The sequence below is a fragment of the Saccostrea echinata genome, unplaced genomic scaffold (genome assembly GCF_033153115.1).
Source record: "Saccostrea echinata isolate AGI-Se365-2 ecotype Australia unplaced genomic scaffold, CSIRO_AGI_Sech_v1 ptg000052l, whole genome shotgun sequence".
Classification (NCBI taxonomy): Eukaryota; Metazoa; Mollusca; class Bivalvia; order Ostreida; family Ostreidae; genus Saccostrea; species Saccostrea echinata.
The window spans coordinates 1176004-1199544 of NW_026889801.1; the positions used below are offsets into that span (position 1 = coordinate 1176004).

Here is a 23541-nt window from a genome sequence, read left to right on the forward strand (position 1 = left end):
GATCTTGGATGCGGATTTTTTGTTTGCAAAGATGGAAGAACAAGCATGCAAAATGCCCATAGCTAAAAATGTGTAAAAATCAAATTCAATTTGTGAATTCAGTATTTGTTTGTTCTTTTGGTCTGTTTAACATCCTTTCAAGAACACTCATATTGAGATGTCACCACTTGTCGGTGGAAGCCTGCAAATTTACACCTGTACTTGGCACTTAGGGCCTTTGAGCAGCAAGGAATCTTTTTCGTGCCAGCACCTACTGCAACTCGGAACCTCAATTTATATGGTCTCATGTGAAGGACCTGCCTCCACGTCTCGCAGCGGGATTCAAACCAGCGATATAAGGATCAACTCCTTACTCCTTGACTCTAGAGCAAATGCTCCAACTACTGTGCCACTCGGGCGACTAAATTAAGTATTTAGAGCAATTTTCTAACTATTGAATGGTATGAAATTATGAGAAACAAAACTTTATTGTGGAAAAATTCTCTTGGGAAAAATGTAACTACAAGTATCTTACAAACAATACACTGTTTTTACCAGAATTCTTGAATATTTAACATTCTCAAATTATCATCAAGTAATGCTTCATAATTTGAAAACAATATGAACTCAAGCAGATTCAAGATATAAATTTTATTTGTCAGTAAAAGTTATAAAACAACAAATTAAAATAAATTACATTCACAACAGATCATAACTGAAAAACTGATCAAAATATGTGTGCAATAAAAATACGCAAGCCATAAAGTACTGTATATAAAGGGACCCCTAACAATCTACATGTACAGAAAATAACAAAGCTTTATTTTAAGGAATGTTTGTAACTGATATTGGTTTGGTCAATTTCAAATAATGTGTAGGGATTAGGAAAAATGTTTCTTCTCTCTACTTTCTTTTTCTGAAACTCTCTCATCACAAATCAGCCTCACAACCTCAGAATTCTTACATTGTTAAATGACACCTTAATGCATGAAACTATTTACTGGAATGCTTTGCATGTACATATGTATCTCCTAAAACTTGCGACACAAACCTTGGATTTTATTAATGCACATGTACATGTCCCTGCAATGAGATAAATATATGATCACATACAGATAAATGTGTATTCAAAAGAAGTTATTAAGTTTTAATATACATGATGCCTTGAGAAATATAACTAATTCTAAAACTGAAAATTTGTTGTATAGATGCCAACTATTTCAAGCAGAAATATGAAAAAAATAGCAAAAAAGACAATATGGCAAGAAATTGAAATGAAAACAATAAACAATGAAAACTGATCTACTGTCAGATTTTATACATTTACATACACACATTTTATTATCATAAAAACCTTCAATTGATTTAATGCTGTTTTTTTTTTAAAGCCTCTATCTTAATGAAATCTAAAACCATTAAGCATTTTTTGAAAAATGTTGTTTATTTGTACAGCACTCTGCTAAGAGGGATAACTCAGATGTTGGGCGAAATTACCCTCTAAAAATCTTTTTCAGCGACCTGTCTCAAATTTTGACCTTCCTGCTTGAACTTTACATTTCCATGTATCTCTATTTTCTTTTAATAATTCATCATTATTCCATAAAATGAGCAAAGGGCTAGCCTGCCTAAATTACCATAAAAATATTTCTTACATCATATAAAGGCACTTCTCAAAACTACTGTATTCAGCTTTGGAGATCTCATTATTTTTTTTTATGTCTCCAATCTCTATTTTAAAAATGCAGTTTTGTCCATACTATCATTTAATTTACTTAAAATAATTGTAATTACTACACTCTGATAAACAGGGACGGCTGGAATTTAAATAGGTACCGATTCAAAATATACACTCTTTGATGCTTAGCTGTAAATATTGAAAGTTCATATAAAAATACACACACATGTGGGCTCGAACAACTCTACATATAGATTGCACTCTTGATAAAATTGTGGACAAATTCACAAAAATGCACAGAGTGTAAAACATGACTGTAAGTACACATGATCATCTGATAATGAAGTGAAAGCTACAACCTTTTTGTAGAGTTTAGTGACTTCAGAGTTTTTTTTTTAATTTTTTTTTTTTTTTTTTTTTTACAAATACAGACTTGAATACAAACATACATGTATAAATGGAGAACAAGATTTGTAGGAATGCTTTTAAGTGTACAATGTTATTCAACATGTAGAAGGAGTATTGTAAAATGTGCACTAGCTCCATTATACATGGCTAAAGTTCTGTTGCAAAACATACAGTTAACAATTAAATGATGTTTCTTTGGCCAGATTCATTATCTTCCTTCAACATCTGGTCAAAAATACCTTAGTTGTTACATAAATCCATCTCATAAAAAAAAGAATAATTCAAAATGTCATTCTGTGACAACTTCTTTGACAAAAAAAAAAATAATAAAAAAAAAAATGACTATTAAAATTAACACAGAATGAATATTCTTTTTCTCTAAGAGATGAAAATGAAGACAAAAGAAAAAATTCTATTGTCATCCTAGAAAATTTTTACATGTATAGTACATGTTTTGAGTGGCAATTTGTTAAATGGATTTCTGATTAAATGAGAATAATTTACATAAATAACATAGTACTTAAATCAAAATGTACCTCAGAATATAGTAAACGTTCACATTAAAAAAAAACAACTCATTCTTGAAGGTAAGTCAGTTTTTCAGAGTTTTCAAGTGAAATTTCAAAGGGAATTGGACTTGAAAGTTATATCTATTTCAATTCTCTCTATTGCCCAACTTTCAATAAATACCGGTATAAGTTAATTTTCTTTATTGCCCAATCTTAAAATTTTTTTTTAAGAAACTTTAAAGATTAATCCTACAGATTTCATAGATAAAGGGGGATAACTTCCAAATAGTAAACCTCTAGATGTACCCAAATTTCCAGGCAAGTTACATTTAAAATATTTTATAATATCCATATAACCCCTAAATATATGTACCCTTTTCTTAAATACTCAAATTTTTAGACTGTTCATGTTACTAGGAATCGGAATTTCGCTGTATAAATTTCTGACTCCTCTGGATTTTCTCCCTCAACAGGATTTGACACCCAGGCCACACACTTGATCCGGATGACATGATTTGTCATTATGGTGTTGAACTGGACCATGACAGATGGAGCAATATACTTGTCTGGATTTTTCTGAGGGAAGTATGTAAGGTTGAATCCAGTTTCAGGGAAATTTTGGATTGGCTTTTCTCTCATAGTGGGATGGTCTTTGTTATGGAGTGGGGCGTACCACCGGTCTGGTCCTATATGTTTTCTGTCCTCCTCTGTCTGTAACATATGGACAATTAAAATACAAGTAACGGAAAAGAACAATAACAAAAATAAACACTTCTGATATTAATGAAAGCAAATAAGAATTACAACAAAAACTGTCTGATCTGACAACTGTGTAAAGTGTTTCACTCCCACTTAATTTTTTCTTTAGACTGTGGAATCTGACATCTTTTCTATTCTGATACAAAACTTGTGTCCCAGTGCATGTTGGAATAGACAGGTTTCACTGTATTATTAATAGTATAAGCTAATTTCCTCAGCTATGAGGAGCAATTTTTATAGAAAGTATAACTGTTTACATCTGAAAGTATATCTGAAAAAAAAAATGCTACAGAGTAAGTGAATAACTCAACTCATATTTTTATTATCCTGGTTCTCAATGCCTTGTTTATTTTGTATATTTAGGAAAATTCCCTATAATTTTGTAAGCCCTGCAACAAAGTCACTAGTGACAGTCAAAGACCAGCAATCTGACTAGAATGCAATTTCATGTAGTTTTGTTGAGGCGAGAATTATCAAGTATGTTTGGCAAGTTCTACAGCTATTTAATAAACTCCAGTAACTACCTTACTTTCCCGCTTTTAGTGTTAATCATAATACAAGAACTCTATCTTGATATTCAAATTACTTCACTTCAGAACAAGCAAAGACAACATTGACAAGACTTACCTCCCCCTCACTTCAGAACAAGCAAAGACAACATTGACAGGACTTACCTCCCCCTCACATTTAAGACCTATGTGGTAAGGGGACCATGTGTCATTCAGCATTTTTCCTACTTTAGAGTCCTTAGGAAAGTTCTCAGGCACATCATCTGGTCTCTGAAAAAAAAAAGTTTTGAAGTAATACTTCAAAATTCTCAGTACTTCCGAGTACATTATATCATACTAGCCCGCAGAAATTTCATGCGACTATTTTTGTTTGAGAATCTTAATTAAGCTTAAATCTATGTTATTAAGGTTAACAAAATAGTTATTCAACAATTGCATTTTCAGAAAAGTTTAGTAACCCCCATTTTAAATATTCAGATGTGAAATATTCACAAAAGCTTGTAAATTGTGTTTTTAACAGCCTTTTGCACATGCAGTGATACTGAAATGTTGAAAACAATACCTACAATGTACAATATATATATAGACAAAAAGAGTCTTGACAGTGAAACACAAAATCTTACCAATCTCAATGTAAGAAGTACGCAAGGTCTTCCTTGTAAATATCCATAGTTACCAAGATGAGTGCACTGTGACCCAAAAGTCTCGACTTTCTGTACACAAACTTTGCCATCAGGGACTTTTTCTCCATTTTTACACTCCATGTAAGGATCTTTATCATAGGAATAACTATTGTAATCTGTAATCAAACAATTTAATTGCTAAGAAAATAACAAATGCAGCCAGTTTTACACAAATTTAATACCAAAACGATTAAAAATACATAAATCTACAATTATACATGTATAGAAATCTTCATGGACTTCTAAAATGCATAGTAACTTTTCATTCCTTTATTTTCGAAGGGGGATGACCTCATTCATATTTTATGAAAGGACTCATTTGTACTGAATAAATCTAAAATAATATTTATAAAACTAGAGGTACTGATACATGTAGCTTGATACTGTGGGCAAACTTGCAAAAAAAATACCCCGCACTGCAATTTTTTAAAGTGCCTATTTTGTAAATGTACCTTGAACTTGCAAAAATTACCTTGGTTAAAAAAAGGACACATCCTTTGGTCACAAATAATAACTATAAATACATAATAATTTTGAGTGAAACATTGGAAATCCAATGTTCTTCCATCAGAAAGAAAATTAGAGACCTGTCATGAATTTTATAATTTCCAGTGACTTTGAACATGTCACTATGAACTTGGGTCAAAGTTAGGACACCCCCTCAGGTCATAAACAATCTTTGTACCATTAAGTATGAGCTTCTAGTGATTTTCCATTACAAAGTTTTAGCCCAAAGAAAAATTTTCTACTTTTCTCCCAGTGACCTTGAACTTTTTATACCAAGTATGAGCTTCAAATGATTCAATTTTACAAAGTTATAGCTTGAACAAGAATTTTACACTTTTTCTGTCAGTGACCTTGGACTTGCCAGAATGACCTTGAGTCGAGATCATGGCACACCCTCAGGTGTTTGTATGAAGTATGAGCATCCATTGTCTTTGTATGAAGTATGAGCAATCTTTGTGTGAAGTATGAGCTTCCAAGGTTCTCCATTACAAACATGACAAAGTTATAGCCAAGACAAGATTGCACGAACAGACGACAGACACGGTAATTCTTCTGTATATACCCCAAAAACTTTGTTGGGGGGTGGGGGTGGTTAATAAACAAATCAGTAAAATCAGTGGGTAACAGACTAACATTGTCATAAACACAGTTATCCTTTTATCAACAGAATAAAATACACTTACCATGCATGTGGAAATCTAGATTATTTAGGTATGGATTCATAGAACCTTGATCTTGTGGACTGAAGTGAATCAGGGGATTGTTACCAACATCAGGCTGAAAGAACAGCCCTGTAATAAAGGATTCAAAATACATGTATCATACATGTAAAACTCAATCATTTAATCTTGAATATTTAGGCTATAGGCTAAAAAAAACATATTTAGCCTACATCCTACTGAAAACAACTCAGATATTAGGATATAAAAATAGGTCACACTATAGTAAATAATCCAATTTTGTTATTTGATTCAATTGAGATATATAAAGAGACATGTCTTTCACCAATGACTTCTGAATATCTTACAAATATATGTACACAAACTGAAAAGAAATATGCAGAACCATGTCCTATCATTGATTTATGTCTTTTAGCATGTCTAGTTGTTCCTGGATGTGGCTATAGAATAGTAGATGAGGGTACTTAATTATTCCATGACAGGATTGTTTCTTCATTTACTTATATTTGTCAAGGTTTTGGTTCATTTAACATGTTTAATATCATGTTTACACATGTTACTGGTACAGGTATACATAATAACACCCTGGCCTTATGACAATACTATTACACATGACAGTTTTACAAACTCCCCTTACCATACAATGATTTTACTAGATAATGAGGCATGTTTATTTAAGTGACTGCTTCAATTGAATGGGAAAATTCTATATACCGGTAGCTGAAAAATTTCACACATGATGATGCTAGATCAGCCATTCATTTAACAGCTAGATAACAATCACGACAATTGAGTTAATGAACTGTTCAGCAGTTCCCTCTCACAATCTGTGTTTATTAACTTGATAGAGATTCAACTTCACTATCTGTCAATGAAAGTTTCAGTTTTCCTTCTTTCATTTTCAGCTTAATGTAAAGAGTATCTTATACAGTAATACTAGTGCTCTCTAATTTTGAAAACTTCAAATCAGGAATTGCAAACTTGTGTATTTGCAATACTTATGCATGTTATATACATTCTCATTCGCAATCTTTGTAATAAATTTGAAATTTGAAGTAATGAGTGTGGATTTCTTAACTTATAACAGGGAATTATTTAATCTTAGACTAATTATAAATCTCGGATTTTCAGAAAATTTTGAAATTAGGTGTAGTGCCTGAAAACTAACTTAGTTTTGCTTGAAATATCAGTTTTCACTGTAGTAGATAATGTCTAAATGGGTAAGTGTGTATATAAGAAGCTAATATAATTGAATTATTGTTTATTTTTATTCATTCATGTTTTTATTGTGTTCCAATTTCATATTTTTATTGTTTATTTTCAGTCATAATTATTATTTCTAGGGTAAATGTCTTTTATGCAGTGTATCTGGTGTTCTAGTGTTGTATCTGTAGAAAATAATGACGCATGCGCAGATGGGGGTTAGTCGATGCCTGGCATCAAAAAACGACTAACCCCCATCTGCGCATGCGTCATTATTTTCTCGCTAAATTCTGCAGTTTTCTGCAATCAGACGGCGATATTAAAATAATCCATCGAATGTCCGTCATTAAATTATCCTACGACTCCACTGTTATCGCAGAACGTTCCTTCCGAGTTGTAGATATCCATTAAACATTGCCAACAACGCACGGCTTCATAGTCCCCATGAATGAAGACCCGACTAAAGAAATGACTCGCAGCAAACGAAAATACATACCGATGCGTATTCAGCACGACAACTGCACACACCTACATATGTTTTCACAACCGTAACAACTTTTAAATCCAACGAAACGCCCAGAAAAACGCAGCGATGTAAACACTACCAAATTTACAGCAGCTTCCTAATGCAGACAACCACTACTCGACGTCACAGTCGTAAAATACGACGTCACAGGTACACTGTTTTCCCGAACTTTTCTAAAGCAAAATGGCGATTAAGCATTGTGCGTAATATAAGGCATACTGTCTTTGTTGTTCAACACACGTACTTTTAATTGTTTGCAAAAAGTTCTCCTTTAACCAGGTAATTAAATTTCACAAGAGGAAAGGAAACTGGAATGTCTTTAGTACAGAAATCGGTCTTTGAAAATTGAAGATCCATGATCCGCCCACTTGTTTCACCTCCAGCTAAGAGGTGCATATTTAGTGTGCAAATCGAGAGTTTTCAAGCCATTGTGACGTCACCCTCAATAATTTGTCACAGATCATTGAAATCTTACAAATGAATCAATAAAAAAAAAGTAATAAAGAGTTAAACTGTGGAAAACATTAGTTTGAAGTCTTTGTGTACTATAAACAAATTCCCAAGTCTTTGTGACATTACTCTTAAACTTGCAATGACGGGGAACAGAGAAAAATACTGCGTCATAAATATAATAACAATAGTATTTGAATACACCAGTCAGATTAATCCACCCCGTGTCCTCTTTTCTTGTACTATACAAACGTATTTTTTTTAGACAGAATATCCCCCCCCCTGGCGAAAAACGGATCGAGTACTCAGTTCAAATATTTTTTTTTTTTTTTTTTATTATAATTATTTTCATCATCAATATATATATATATTTGTATTGGCTCCAAAAAAAAATATTGAACAAGTTAAATTGATGCAAATCATCAAATCGACCTCAAAAATATATAAATCAAAAATATATAGAGCATTTTGAAGTATTTCCAAAAGAAAGAGCCCCCCCCCCCCCCCCCAAATGCATTTATGGCAGAATCTTGGAGAGGCGGATCTAAGAAAAAAAAATTAAATATTTTCTTCAGTGGCATGTCTGATGCACCTTGGAATTTAGTGTTTTTTATTTTTTATTATAGCCTTAAAATAATTCTGAATCTAGGGAGAATCCACAGTGTGCAAGTCTTTCTAAGACACTGCGAGTTACCCCATACCCTGCATATTTCACTTACCCATTGAGAAGAAGGTAAACATGGCCTATTTACACCCTTCATACGTTCACAGGCAACATTTCTCAATATTTGAAATTTTAATTCTTTTCCCCAGACACTCTCCTTCCTATCTATGCCCTAAAATCAGTCCATCCCACCCCGTACGAATCCTAAGACATATTTAGGAGAAAAAACCCTGCGCTTTGCTTGGTCAATGAAATGGGGTAAAATTAGTACCTGTGGCATACTAATACTTTCTTAAATCAAATTAAGGGTTACATACAAATTCCAACATTTATTTTAATTTCCTTTTTATTTAACTTTGTTTATTGTTTACTCTTTTATTTTCTATAATTATATGTTTCATTTTAAATGTATTATTATTATTATTGAGCACATAAAATATTGAAATTATGCCACCACCACCCCCACCCCCGAAAAAAAAAATTAAAGGCGTCATATTATTCTTTAAAAATAAGATTTAAAGCTTTAATCTTATATCTGTAAAAGTTTTGGATCCTTCACTCAACACTGTTGACATCATTTGTCTCGGATAATATAAAGATAAGCGTAAGCCAGCGTTAATTGCGCATTGATTGATTTCAGTCTACATGCAGCTACACCAGAGAAAATCCACAGAATTTCTTCCCATGTAGAAAAGTGCATCTTTATGATAGATTTTTACACTTGTTCGACTTTTCTGTGTATTTTTTATCCCCTCGCAAGGGAGTTGCGTGTTTGTTTGTGGGTGAGTGAGATAGTTCTCTGCGAAACGGAAGTGACGTAATTTGCATTGGAATCGATGTCGGATGCTGCCTACGCTTATGGATAATAAATTGCGCAGCTCGATCACTATATAATAGTATGCTGCTAATCTATTATTATTATCATTTTCTTTAGCTTCATGTGGTTTTCTACCTTCTCAATATTTTTGTCCCAGTTTCAGACAATTGTGGATATGTAATCTTGCATTTTCACGAGTATCTTATTTGTGTATTGTAATCTTCCATTTATACCTACATGTTAAATATAACATGGTTAATATTCATGGTTAACATGGTTAATATTCTACCATATTACGATATTTTAATATTATTTAATTAAATGTGATCTTATTGTTATAATTGTGTTTGCCCTCTGAGGGCCCTTGATTGGTGAATAAGCATACTATTATACATCATATTTCAACAACATGGGAATGGGAAGGGGCTGTAAGCCTTTGAATGAAATTGTCCATACAAGGACTCTTTTAGGACAAACTATTATTGAGCAGATTTAGAGGGATATCTGGAGTGTCCAACTCCACCCTCGGATATTTTCTGGGATATAAAATTTAAATAGCAAAGTAAACCAAAATGACCCCCCCCCCTTTAAAAAAAACTCAGACACTTAGGACACCTGGTAAAATGTGATCGAATGAGTCATTTACATGTCCTAACACCCGCTCCCAAATAGGTTGTGCGCTTATGATTGGCTACTCCAAAAAATTGGAGATTTCTTTTCTGTTGGAGTAGCCCCCTCATTCTCCTAACCTCGGAAAATAATCACACGTTTCAAAGCACACCATCATGTAAGAAATATTAATTTATATGTTTATATTTCACATAAAATGTAAATCCTGTCTCTCCATATAGCGTCCCTGCATTGATGATGATTTTCCTGATGTTCACAGGCTCGACTTGTAGTACTAGTAATGCAGTGCTGGATTTTCAAACTCGCAATCGCGTGGCAATATTGTGTAGGAAACAGATCATGTCACATTTTGATAAAATATTTTGGAAAAAATAAAATAATTAATGATAGTGAAGGTAACATTATGTAAGCAAAATCATATAATTGTTCTTTTTTTTTGCTGGGAAAATTGTTAGACTGTAGTGATGCTTTTATAATATGCACAGTATTATTTCTTCTTCGAACAACAGTTAACACTTTACATGGAGGTTTACAATTCCTTAATTTTGTTGATACTAATGTAGATTAAATATTATCGATAATGTAAACCTTTTGTCTTTATATGCTATTTTTAAATGTCTCGTTCCAGCTGATGCATAAAAAGAGAGATTTCCTTTTATTGACAATGCAGCCCCTTAGAATGCCGGGGGGGGGGGTGTCTAAGTATAGTTTTTCACTGTTGTAAATCTTTATTTAAATACTTCATGTAGTCTCCCCCGTTTTGTTGCAGCATTAAGATCTAGCACTCGCAAACTCCTGCTGTTGAAAAAGAAATGTACTAATCTACCCCCCCCCCCACCCCCACCCCCCTTCGAAATAGGTGTTTTGAGTTTGGAGACTTTAGTCTTTTTTTTTTTACTGCATAAACATGATAAATATTGCATCTCAAAGTAATTGCCAAAAAAAAAAAAAATCTCAGTAAATGCTAATGATAGATTTATAATTAAGCTGTCAGTGCATAATATCAAATAAAGTAGTTCGTCGTATAATGTAAGCGTTATTGTTTATATTTGCCGTAACATAGAATCAGCTACAAGACTTAGTATATCCTTTAAAAAGAAACTTGACCTAGCGCTGTGGCCATCATAAAACACACAAGAAGATATCTGAACCATTGGTTTAAGTTGCTGAATCGATTAATTATAAATAAAAAAGGCATAGTGATGAACTGGGGGGGGGGGGGGTCAATTCAGAAAGTTGAATCTAGAGTGGGCTTCACATCGGCAATGGCATTACTCATTAGTCATTTTATAAGCATTCTGTAGTTTACTGTATTTTAAATTTTAAGGTGAAAAATAAGAGATCAGTAGAACCAATGAGCACCTAGTTAAAAATATTCCATGCAGTGTGGTACTGTTTTGTAGCAATCGCATCTTCTCGGGTCTTTCAGGCAAGCATATCCGAGGTTGTTATCCGAGCGTGTCGGAAAGTAGTTAAGAAAAGCTATGTATTTATCATAATTTTAGAATTAACTGATATCTTCAGTCTTTGCATTATAAGACCTAAGTAACTGTTACTATTCGTACATTTACATGTACGTACAGGTTAAACAACAAAGCACGAATCTTTTACAGATAATGAAACGAAATTGTCATGGTACAGTTTATCTACAGTTGTATTCCCAGGATGCCCTACCGTGAGGTCGAGCATGCGTATTCCAGAAAAAAAGAGTAACGTAGTTGCTAGCGAACCGATCCCCCCCCCCCCAAAAAATAATAAAGAGAGAAAATATGAAGTAAAATTTGTTGTTACACCACGATAATTTATTTTTGATACATCACATTTCAGTAGTAATCATTAATATTGGTATCATCACGTAACATAGATCCAGGGTAGTATGATGATCACACGTGGAAAGATTGCTGCCGATTTCTTTCTTTGTTTTCTTCTCCAACTGTAATTGGCAAAATGGCAGCAAGAATATTTTAATTAAGTTTTTTTTTCTGTTTAGCGTCCATTCATCTTTCAAAAATCTACCCATCTATATAGTTCTTACTATTTTAAGAGCGATAATGGATCGACAACAGGAAAACTAAGTGTTTTTCATAATAAACAAAGAAAAAGATATTCTAAAATTCACGGTAATGCCTAAAACAAGGTTAGCTTTTTAAAAAAAGCTGAGAGTCAGCCACTGGAACACAGAAAGTTTCTTTCTTGTTTTATGATGGTATATGATTTGTTTTATCCATCATGTTGTGTTTCTTAAAAGTCATTGTAATCTAAGTTAAATTCGCCTAAGGCAATCTTTATAAAATTGTTTGGTTGCCCTCTCCCGACCGACTGGCTAAAAAAGGCCCCACTCAAAACATTTTTTAACCTCCAGGAAACAATTATTTTTTTTTATGCATTTCAGAAAATACATTTTGAAAATTCAGCATTGATGTTAAAATTTTTCTAGGGAATAAAATTTCCCACCTACCTTCCCAGACCCAAATTTTTCATCTTGAGAATGGAGAGGCCAAACCAACATTATTTTAAAGTTGGCCTTATAGTTTTCTTATTTATAACATAATGCTGTACATAATAAATAATAAAACGTAGAATAAATTTTTGTTAGACTGCATCGTGATCATTATGATGACCTCCAATTAATTTCTCTTTGGCGCGGACATCAAAGAAAGTTTGTCTCAGAATTGAACAAAGCCACTTAGATCCCATAGAATCAAGGAACGTTGATGAATGTATACATTTTCATTTCTACTGTTAAATTCTATAAATGATATAGATTATGATGCATAAAAGGAAGGTAGACTTTGGAGTAGATTGTTTTAATCATTATTAATCGTGCAGGTTCGAGGCAATGCATGTTTTTTTTTTTGGGGGGGGGGGGGGTGCATACTGCATGTATATTTAATTAAGTCAATTTCTAAGTTTAAGCACCCATTTTGTGTTATTAGGAAAGAAAAGAATTGCTTCCAAAATAAAGTAATGAAATGGAAAACAATTTAAACTGGAAATTCAAAATATGTTTATACATGCAGTACGTATACTCTTAAATGTAACTGATGATGCATGATGTCTACCATCAAAGCAAAACTAGATTAACATACTGCATTCCATCTCTCTCTCATTCGGGGAGGGGGGGGGGCTGTCTATAAATCCGCGCAGTTTTTCACAAATGAATCTCTCAACTATAGCAGTTCTGCTGTGGTCAGTTTCTCACCTGTGGGCGCGGTTCATGTGCACAAGCTGCACTTACACCTCCATCATTGCGTGGACCCTAAGGCCCATGCAGAAAATATATAAACGAGATTGAATTGCATTTAATACGTCATTTGTTAATTTTCTGGAATTTTGTTATGAAGCATATTGGCGTTTTTTTTATATTGATTGAAATTGTCCAGATGAACATGATAAACGTACTACAGAACCCTCTATATACACTGCACACTAAAGAGTTCTGATTTTGTGGTATTTGTATGCAGATAGAGTAATCTGCCCTTTGATCTAGAATAAAATAAATTGAAATGTACAGTTTATTCCTTAATTTAAAATCAAATCAAGCATTCATAACATTTAAACAGGCCAAGAGAAATAGATTGAACACATCATTTGCAGGTATTTTGCCCACTTAAATAAACAACAGTGATTGCTGTTCATCAGTACTTCATTGTATTTGAACATTTTTTCTGGGGTTAAATGTGAGGTACCCTATGTTAAAAATGTTATAGATAAGCTTAATATTTACACCTTTACTCACTATAATTTTCTCAATGTACAAAAAAACTTCTCCTTTAGTGTAATAGAGGGTCCTTAAGGGGGGGGGGGGGGGTCCAAAATCTACGGGTCGATCTATTGCTGCATGTGTGATTGAATCTTCCGTACAAATCAAACAAATCCCAGCCTTTAAAGGTTACCGAAGATAGTCCGAATTTTTTTATATAAAAAAAACTTTTGACCTATCAGGGATAGGAGTTATCATTAATTTTGTTCTATTTTATTATAAAATTACTATCACTCATAGTTGGCAGACCATACATGATTGTAGAAAATGTTAACGATTGGTTAACCTGTGTCACCTTTCTGAGTAACCAATGAACTCGTGCAAGGATGCATTGACAACGGCTGTTGGCTGTAAAACTTACTTGACATTCCTGCGCAAAGGAGGCGCGAATCTCTGTATAGCGTCTCTGTATAGCGTTGTGGCTGCGGAGCAGCGCACACAATTCCTTCGTCACAGAATAGAATCCGACATTTAACAGTTAAAATATCTTTTAATACGTGCAGACATTTTTAAGATAATCTTCATTTTTTTGTCTCTAGAAATGTTTTTATCTAAAAAAAATAATAATACATGTATATTTTTAATTCAATGATTAGAATTTAAAAGAAAGGACAAATTTCATCGGCATCATTTTTCTGCATCCAGGTGCTCGTAGGACGCATTTTTCATTGGGGGGGGGGGGGGGTCGAGGACCTGACATAAAAAATGTCATTCGGTGTTTTTTAGGGGGTAAGATCGTACATGAGCTTAGATTGAATACTTAATACCCCATTCCCGGGTCCTACAGATACAGATGTAATCTTTAACAGATATGTCCTCTCTTTCAAGAACAACACTGGTAAAAACTGGACAATATTCATGATATTATAAAATCTGAACACGAGCAAAACAGTTTACATGTGGGGTATTTGTGATAATAAATGGATGTCCCTATTTAAAGGTCAAGGCTACATACAGTATCTTTCATTCGTTATTACTGTTTTAGTAATAAGGTCATATAAAGTTAAATCACGATTATGTTAAAATTTACATGTTTCAAGATGGAAGACTTCTTTATTGTAAAACGTATTTATTTAACCCAGAACTTCTTTAAATTTCTGCTAGAAACACAAACCTATAGTCCACGTATTGCAGTCCTTTTTTTAAAGACAGCGTCATGTAAATTATAAGATTTTACTGTCTTACAGTGGTTTTCTGATGTTTTCATAACTTTCATCATTAAAGTGAAAAGAGATTCATTTTTCACTGAGCTGGGACCATGGTAGCAAGTGGATTATTGTGTGAATTCCGACCATTACATGTCTTATGCAAGATATTGATCGAGGGTCTTCCATCAGGCATCCAGAGGAATACACACAAATTCATGACTTGCAACGGCGATTGAGGGTACATGTAAATATATATCAAGTTTTAAATGTGCTGCACATATAAACTTATCTTCTATAAAAAGCACCGAAATATTTTCAAAGTATAATATAAAACAGTACACATTTCCCACTTAGAACAATCTATGTCTTTAATTTTCGTCGAGAACGAACAAAGAATAATGCAGTCTATAAATAGATCGAGGTCGTTTCTTTATTCAGAGAGTGTGCGTGGAGAAGCAGGCCTTCTGATTGGAGCAGATAGTATGAGTTTCTTTAGAACAAGTCGTGTAAATATTTTTCCCAGAATTCCAAATTACGCAAGCGCACTTGCAGTTTCATTCCACTAGTCAGCCCGTGGGCTGAATAATGAACACACTTGCACTTGGATGGTGTTGTATTTTCGCTGCATTTTCCTCAAATGTTACCGATGCTGAGAACGCAAAGTACACTTCAAATTATTTTAAATAAATAAATGCATACATTCAGTACTTTAATTTAAACACAAACATTGGGCTAATCCAGGAGAGGTAAGGTAATAGCACTTAAAACGGCATCAATATGTGAAAAACGGAGAGCTTAACTAAGCAGTTCAAATTTCAATTGAAGTTTTTGCAAATAGAGACAGATAAAAGGACAGACGGTACAAAAGCATTATTCCACCATCTACATGTAAGTTCGTCCGGGGGGGGGGATATTCCTCTAGCAAATTCTTCTGAGTTTCATAGTTAAGAATGTTGGCACATTCAATCTCATTTAAAAAGCATGCATTCAAATCTAAATAGTTTGGATACATAACTCAAAATGTCTGTATGTATGTTTGTTTGTTTGTATGTTGTTTAACGTCCCTCTCAAGAATTTTTCACTCGTATGGACACGCCACCACCTGCCGGTGGAGATCTGCAAATTTTGACCTATACTAGGCACTCAGGGCCATTGAGCAGTAAAAGATCTTTTTTGTGCCAGCACCTACTGCGACATGGGACTTCGGTTTATATAATCTTATTCGAAGGACTGGTCTCCACGTCCCGTAGTGGATTCGAACCCGAGACGTAAGGATCAACTACCTACTCCGCAACTCTAGAGCAGACGTTCTAACCACTGCGCCACCCTAACGACTAACTCAAAATGAAGTACATGTATCTAATCACTAATCACTAGTTAAAATATTAAACAAATGCTAATATTTGTGTTTGTAATTCATTAAACTGGAGTTCACAGGATATTCAAATATTATCTTTTCTTTCAAAAGAAAAAAATCCTCAGCTGCTTTATTTGTGTATTTGTGGGGCTTGAAAATGAAGGGCATTTAGCATAATCACTTAAAAATGAAATGACAGTACACTAGATATATGACGTTTTGTGTGAAAATATTATCAAGCATACTTTACAGAGTGGATTGATCATGTGTTTAAAAAAGGGGGAGAGGGACGATCGTCCGAGGAACTATATGCTTATTCTTACAAACAAAGGGTAAAGCATTAATTCCTGTTTGTGGTCACAAAATCCATGACTTCAAAACTTTTTATCTGCATTGCACAAAGAAAACAAATTCATTCAAAAGAATTCACAAATGATTTGCTGGCATCATGAGGAATAAACAAAGCACGAAGCATCATTTTTCAAGAAATGGGGGGGGGGGATAATTGATGACGTCTGAAAAATTTTGACAAGCATACCCCCTTCCCCAAAGAAAGAAGGAAATAAAAGAAAAATACCAAAACTTGCAAAACTTATTTCGGATGGGGGGGGGGGGGGGGGCAATTTAGTACCAGTAAACCTGCTGAAGAGACTTCTATACAATAGCCAGGAACCTTGCTAATGCCCTTAAGTACAAAACAGTAAAGCTGCAGTCTCATCAGATACTTCATTTTTTTTTTAAATACAGATGGAATTGCAGGTACATGTATTGAGATGCATACATAATACGTTACCTTAGATTTCTGTAACATGATTTTCACCTCTAATTTTACATACTCATTAAATTAAAATGGTATCAGATAAAAATATACAAAACACAGTATCACTATATTTCATTTAACCGAAAGCCAAGGCTTGATGTGCGAGTCAAAGACTCAAAGGAGGACGAAATGTGTGTGTAATCTCTTAATTTTTTGTCTTTACAAAATTCAGGAGGCAAAAACATGGTATGTAATTACTTTTATTTAATTCGTTTTAGACTTTCCGATGAGCATGACAGTTATTAGAATAATAATAAATAACTTAACATGCAACTTCTGGAAATACAAGTACTGTAACCCACCCACCCCCCTTCCCCCCTTTTTTTTTAATTTTTGTTGAATGGGTTACTCAGTATAGGTCGACAAAATATTCTCATGGTGTTTTTGATAAATATCAAAATGATTCTTGAAGGAATCTAACTTGCGAAGAACAAAATAAAACACTCGCGGCCAGCACCTAGACAGACCATTTGACAGACTAATAGATTTATGAAAGTATCTTTTAGTGATCGAGTTTTCACTTGATAAAAAATACATATAAGCTTTTCTGAAACAAAAATCGTAAACAAAGACTTAAACTTCAAAATGTTTTTAATGTTATTTTTAATGTAGAAGAACTGCTCTCCTAGAGGATAGAAATTGAGCAATGGAAGTCATTTAAGTCATGAGTCATTTAACGGAAATAAAAGCGCAGCACTTCCTTGAGCAGTGTTTGGTAACCCCCCCCCCCCCGCCCTTCTTTTCCTCGGCAATTCTGAGTGACATTTCCTTCACAGGTGGCCTGGCAGGGATAATAGCTCTAGTAAAACTGATGAGTATGTTATATCTCTATATTGCTACATGTATTCATAATAGAATAGATAGTTTTGATGGAAATGTGCTACATGTATTACACCGAATCTGTATATTTGAAGAATTTTTCCCCGTTAATGACAAATCTACTAGAAATTATAGGGAAAGAATGGAGCCACTAATAGTATATTCGGGGATATCATACAAGTGTTTAAAATACGTCGACAGTAACATATATCTTACTCATTCCATATACTTCGATTGGGGGATTTAAAGGGGATGTTGGGGAGGATGTCCGCAAACACCCCTACACCCCCCCCCCCCTCACACAATTACACACAGAAACACACTAAAAATTCTTATAATACATCTTAATTTTGTTTGTATAAGACTCTATTAATAAAGTGTGAACAAAAGCATGTGTGGCTTTTGATATTTTAATAGAGAAACTTACGAATTTCACCGAGTATACCGGAGCATTTTTCCTGGTGGGGGTAGGTATCTAGAATTTTTTATTTTAATATTTAATATTAAAAAGGGGATCGTTATCCAGTATCATATAAAATCGCTGGGGATTTATAGATATTTTAACAGAAATCCATTTGCTATTTGCTAAGGCACCTGTATAAACGATAAGAAGTCCCCCCCCCCCCCGTTCCAGTCAATCCACTTCTCGTTAGTTCTAGATCATACACAAATCAATCGATAAAAGGGTTCAATACAAATACATTTCGTGGGCAGGTGGGGTATCTCAAATAAACGGATTATCTACAGTATATTTACATGTACATCAAGTACTAACTATCATATTGTATTACATGTACATCAAGTACTACTATATCAATGCTGTCTTGTGGAGAATCGTTGTGCCTTACCAGGGTTCGAAATTCACTATGTACTACTCGCAAAACGCGAGTTATAATTCCTAAATTGCGAGTTAAAAATTAGGTAACTCGCAAAAAAGTGCGAGTTGAGTTTTTTGCATTCAAACTGTAGCAAAATTATATAATATGACAGAACACAGTGCTTTTGATTTAAATCAGTAATTTAACAAAAAGTCACACTGTAGTTGTATTTAGTGAATTGTACAGTAGTTACTTTTTCCTTAAGTTACATGTATTTAATTTAATTTATATCAATTTAACTTTATACGAAAATTGCGAGTAGTCTTATAAAATTGCGAGTTCACTCTCTTGGTACTCGCAATTATTTGCGAGTTGTAATTTTAGGGAGTTTCTAACCCTGCTTACACCTGATTAATCAGTAATAATTTGTTTATAGTACACAAAGACTTCAAACTAATGTTTTCCACAGTTTAACTCTTTATTACTTTTTTTTTATTGATTCATTTGTAAGATTTCAATGATCTGTGACAAATTATTGAGGGTGACGTCACAATGGCTTGAAAACTCTCGATTTGCACACTAAATATGCACCTCTTAGCTGGAGGTGAAACAAGTGGGCGGATCATGGATCTTCAATTTTCAAAGACCGATTTCTGTACTAAAGACATTCCAGTTTCCTTTCCTCTTGTGAAATTTAATTACCTGGTTAAAGGAGAACTTTTTGCAAACAATTAAAAGTACGTGTGTTGAACAACAAAGACAGTATGCCTTATATTACGCACAATGCTTAATCGCCATTTTGCTTTAGAAAAGTTCGGGAAAACAGTGTACCTGTGACGTCGTATTTTACGACTGTGACGTCGAGTAGTGGTTGTCTGCATTAGGAAGCTGCTGTAAATTTGGTAGTGTTTACATCGCTGCGTTTTTCTGGGCGTTTCGTTGGATTTAAAAGTTGTTACGGTTGTGAAAACATATGTAGGTGTGTGCAGTTGTCGTGCTGAATACGCATCGGTATGTATTTTCGTTTGCTGCGAGTCATTTCTTTAGTCGGGTCTTCATTCATGGGGACTATGAAGCCGTGCGTTGTTGGCAATGTTTAATGGATATCTACAACTCGGAAGGAACGTTCTGCGATAACAGTGGAGTCGTAGGATAATTTAATGACGGACATTCGATGGATTATTTTAATATCGCCGTCTGATTGCAGAAAACTGCAGAATTTAGCGAGAAAATAATGACGCGTGCGCAGATGGGGGTTAGTCGTTTTTTGATGCCAGGCATCGACTAACCCCCATCTGCGCATGCGTCATTATTTTCTACAGATACAACACTAGAACACCAGATACACTGCATAAAAGACATTTACCCTAGAAATAATAATTATGACTGAAAATAAACAATAAAAATATGAAATTGGAACACAATAAAAACATGAATGAATAAAAATAAACAATAATTCAATTATATTAGCTTCTTATATACACACTTACCCATTTAGACAGTATCTACTACAGTGAAAACTGATATTTCAAGCAAAACTAAGTTAGTTTTCAGGCACTACACCTGATTTCAAAATTTTCTGAAAATCCGAGATTTATAATTAGTCTAAGATTAAATAATTCCCTGTTTTATATGTATAGTGTTTAAACTTTACTGCTGCACACTCTTTACAATGACCAACAGCATACATAAATGGTCATCTATGTTATAGATTTTGATCATTTAAACTGCAACACTGAAAAGAGACTGAATTGTGCAACAGAAAAACATAGAAATTGCACTTCACATTGTCCCTGCCCATTTACAGGTTCAACTAAAAATTAAAACTGCATCACGTGCATACTAGTATATGTCTACTCTTTCTCCCATCTATCAGCATTAAGAAAATGAAGAATTTCAATACTCAATATCAAGATCTGTGAAATTCCCCTAATACACAGGATTTCCAAAGCATAATTTTGCTGTGAGGCAAGGTACATGAAGTTCAACATATCGATGAAAAAAAAATCAATTTTTAGTGCACAGAGTGCCATCTGCAATCAAGTTTAGGAGCAGTCATATTGAACAGTCAGTCAGAATCAGCACAAGTCTGAAGGTGACAGATTATTAAATTTGCTACTATTTGTCTATTAAATATTATATTTATAAATAAATCTACTGTCAATACATGTATTTACTAAATACATTAAATCAGATATAGAGCTCGATCAACACTTGCAATGTCATTTCCAGCCTAACTGGACAACCTGAAATTACATCTGGTTTTGCCCAAAGGATGGGTTCAAATGTACATGTATATGTGTTACTGGGAGTACTAATGCACTTTATGATCTTAACAGGCTCCAGGGAGAGCATTAGCATGGGTTAATTTATTATAATTAATTTAAAATATAAGAAAGAAAAACAAATAGGTTGTACACTAGAGGATTCTTTCAGCAACCTAATATTCTTTACTTAGTTAACTTGATGGTAATCCAAAATATAAAGAGTGTTGGGTCTTGGCCCTGGAATTGTGATCATTTTAAAATAGTGTACTAAAGGTCCTAAAATATTGTAAGGTATCATGTGCTATAAATAATTACATCTCAATGTCCCTACCTTGCAATGCACTTGATAACTTTTACACGAATTTACATATTTTCCTGCATATAAGACTGTATGGCATTACATAATTATGTCCTTATTTCAGATAAAACATATCATTACACAGTGGACACTAGCATGCTCATGTTTCTTATCACACTTTTAACACAAATTCTTTTGATAGCATAAGGTACTATGATTTCAGTGAATATCCACCGAAGAATTTCAAAGATATGAAATTATTAAATTCAAGGCAAATTAATACACCCTGTACATAGTGATGCGAAATTGGACTTTTTCATCATCATTAATCGTAATAATCAGACACACTATAATTGATAAATTTTAAGTATCAAATTTGTTTATTTTTGAATGAAGAGTAAATAAGTAAGAAGAATCCAGAATGATTTCTAAAATACATTTTTGATGTATTTTGTATCATTGGATCACTTATGATATCATTATTTAGGATTTAGTTACTTTGAAAGGGAAACGAATCAAGAAATCATAGGAATAATTAACTTTTAACTAATATTTTGGCTAATTGATTATCAAAATTTTAATCGATTATCTATAATCGGGGGTCATTTTAATTAGATATTCAATTTAATCGTTTAATCGGTACATCACTACCTGTACGTATTTTCTTCATTTCTGCAAGAATTCACCATATTTACTGGGGCATTATTATTTACAATAATATGGATATCTGAACTGAAATAGCTTTATTCAGACTGACAAGGTCTTTAACTTTGTCAGTGATAGTCTGACAGTTTTCAAAAAAAAAAAAAAAAAAAAAAAAAAAAAAAAAAAAAAAAGACTTGCGTATTCATCTGAGCATTTATCATAGGCATCAAACAGACTAACCATCCAGACTAACCATCTTATAGCGAGCGCAGTGGGCGGCGCAAGGCGCCGCTCGTCACTGCGAGCTCTAACGACAACGCCTGGGCGAAGAGAAAATTCGGACTACTGCACATTCATTCAATAGAATTTTTTCCACAGTAATTCTGAACCCACAATGCATCACTTCTTGTTCTCGCTGCTAACTTCGTTCGTGCGCTAACAACAACTAAAAATTCACAAAAAATAAACTCACCTTAATTTAATGGATATTGCATACAGATAGTAGATTAAACATTCTTTGTTTAAATCTTCGCACTTTTTAAGCTTTGTTTATGGAAATGCAACTAACATACGACGTCATGTGACGCCACAGTCTAGACGTTCCAAATGTCTCGTGCGGTTTGAAGAGGCGGATCTTAAAATGAATTGAACAATGCTCTCGCCCCAACGGTCGCACCGTCAACATATTAAAACCTTGTCAATGTATAATATGGTGACTGAAGTTATTAAATCTAATATGAAAATAGAATAATCTCACAATGCAGAATAAGAGTTTAGGACTACACAAAAGGACGTCACGTGTAACTAAATACTGGGACACAGACAGTATATACGAAAGTTGAAACTTCCAAAACGATATGCGTTATGTAACTTTACCGTAAGCCTTTCTGTTGGTGTTATGGAGTAATTGCTTTTCCTCTGATCCCTTTTTACCAGAAGTGCTGATTATGGCGATAGCTATTATCAAGAGCAGAAGAGCTAGAATAGCCCCTGCTATAGCTATTCGGCTGAACTTTCGCTTTACTTTGAAACAAGCGATCTTTATTGTGTCCTCGTGTTTGTATTTCCTGGAGATAATAGATACACCCGGGTAAACCCCTGTGCCGAATTCCTCTTGTTCATTGTCTGAATGAAGGTAGGCATTTTCGGGATAAGCAACTTTGTCGTACTTCGATTCCATTGTTCAAAACTTGTTCGCAATTTATGTCATCGATTTTCCAAGATGCGTCACCACCGCGCCGGAAATTGAACAATGTCAGAGTAATTCGAACATGAGTCTAGTCGGATGATATCCGTTTTTATAATTTCAGATTTGTTTCTACATTCCAGTGATTCCACAACAATTTTTCTTATAATATACTATCATTTCATGTTTGACAGTTTCGACGACAACAATCATGACATTTCTGTGATAAAATACACTGAAAATAAATTTTATTTAAAATTTATTTTTAACTTTGATGGGGCAACATTCATAATTAATAATTTTTGTATTTGCTTTTATTGTAAGTTTTAGTGATAGCAGAGACATTTGTCTCTGCCGATAGCTACATAATAATTTGGCAGGAAAAAGAGGTTACACATAAAATTCTGGGAAATGGGTATCT

At 33.8% G+C, this 23541-nt stretch overlaps 1 protein-coding gene across 1 annotated transcript; it reads right to left on the minus strand.

Moving 5' to 3' along the window:
• Positions 1-2508: 2508 nt before the first annotated feature.
• Positions 2509-23166, minus strand: LOC133204316 (sodium/potassium-transporting ATPase subunit beta-like). The gene is made up of 5 exons (XM_061340041.1): positions 22811-23166; positions 5713-5820; positions 4463-4638; positions 4005-4109; positions 2509-3282 (listed from the first exon to the last, which is right to left on the minus strand). The coding sequence occupies exons 1-5, from the start codon at positions 23112-23114 to the stop codon at positions 2977-2979; spliced, it is 999 nt and encodes a 332-aa protein (XP_061196025.1). The 5' UTR covers positions 23115-23166; the 3' UTR covers positions 2509-2976.
• Between the last annotated feature and the right edge of the window lie 375 nt (positions 23167-23541).

Bases quoted from the DNA above. Each gene is read 5' to 3' on its own strand.
- LOC133204316 (XM_061340041.1), bottom strand. From the start codon at position 23,114: ATGGAATCGAAGTACGACAAAGTTGCTTATCCCGAAAATGCCTACCTT. The intron at 4,110-4,462 runs GTAAGATTTTGT...TTTTTTTTTCAG, and splicing joins TACTTCTTACATTGAGATTG to AGACCAGATGATGTGCCTGA. The intron at 3,283-4,004 runs GTAAGTCCTGTC...CATATGTTACAG, and splicing joins GTCTTAAATGTGAGGGGGAG to ACAGAGGAGGACAGAAAACA.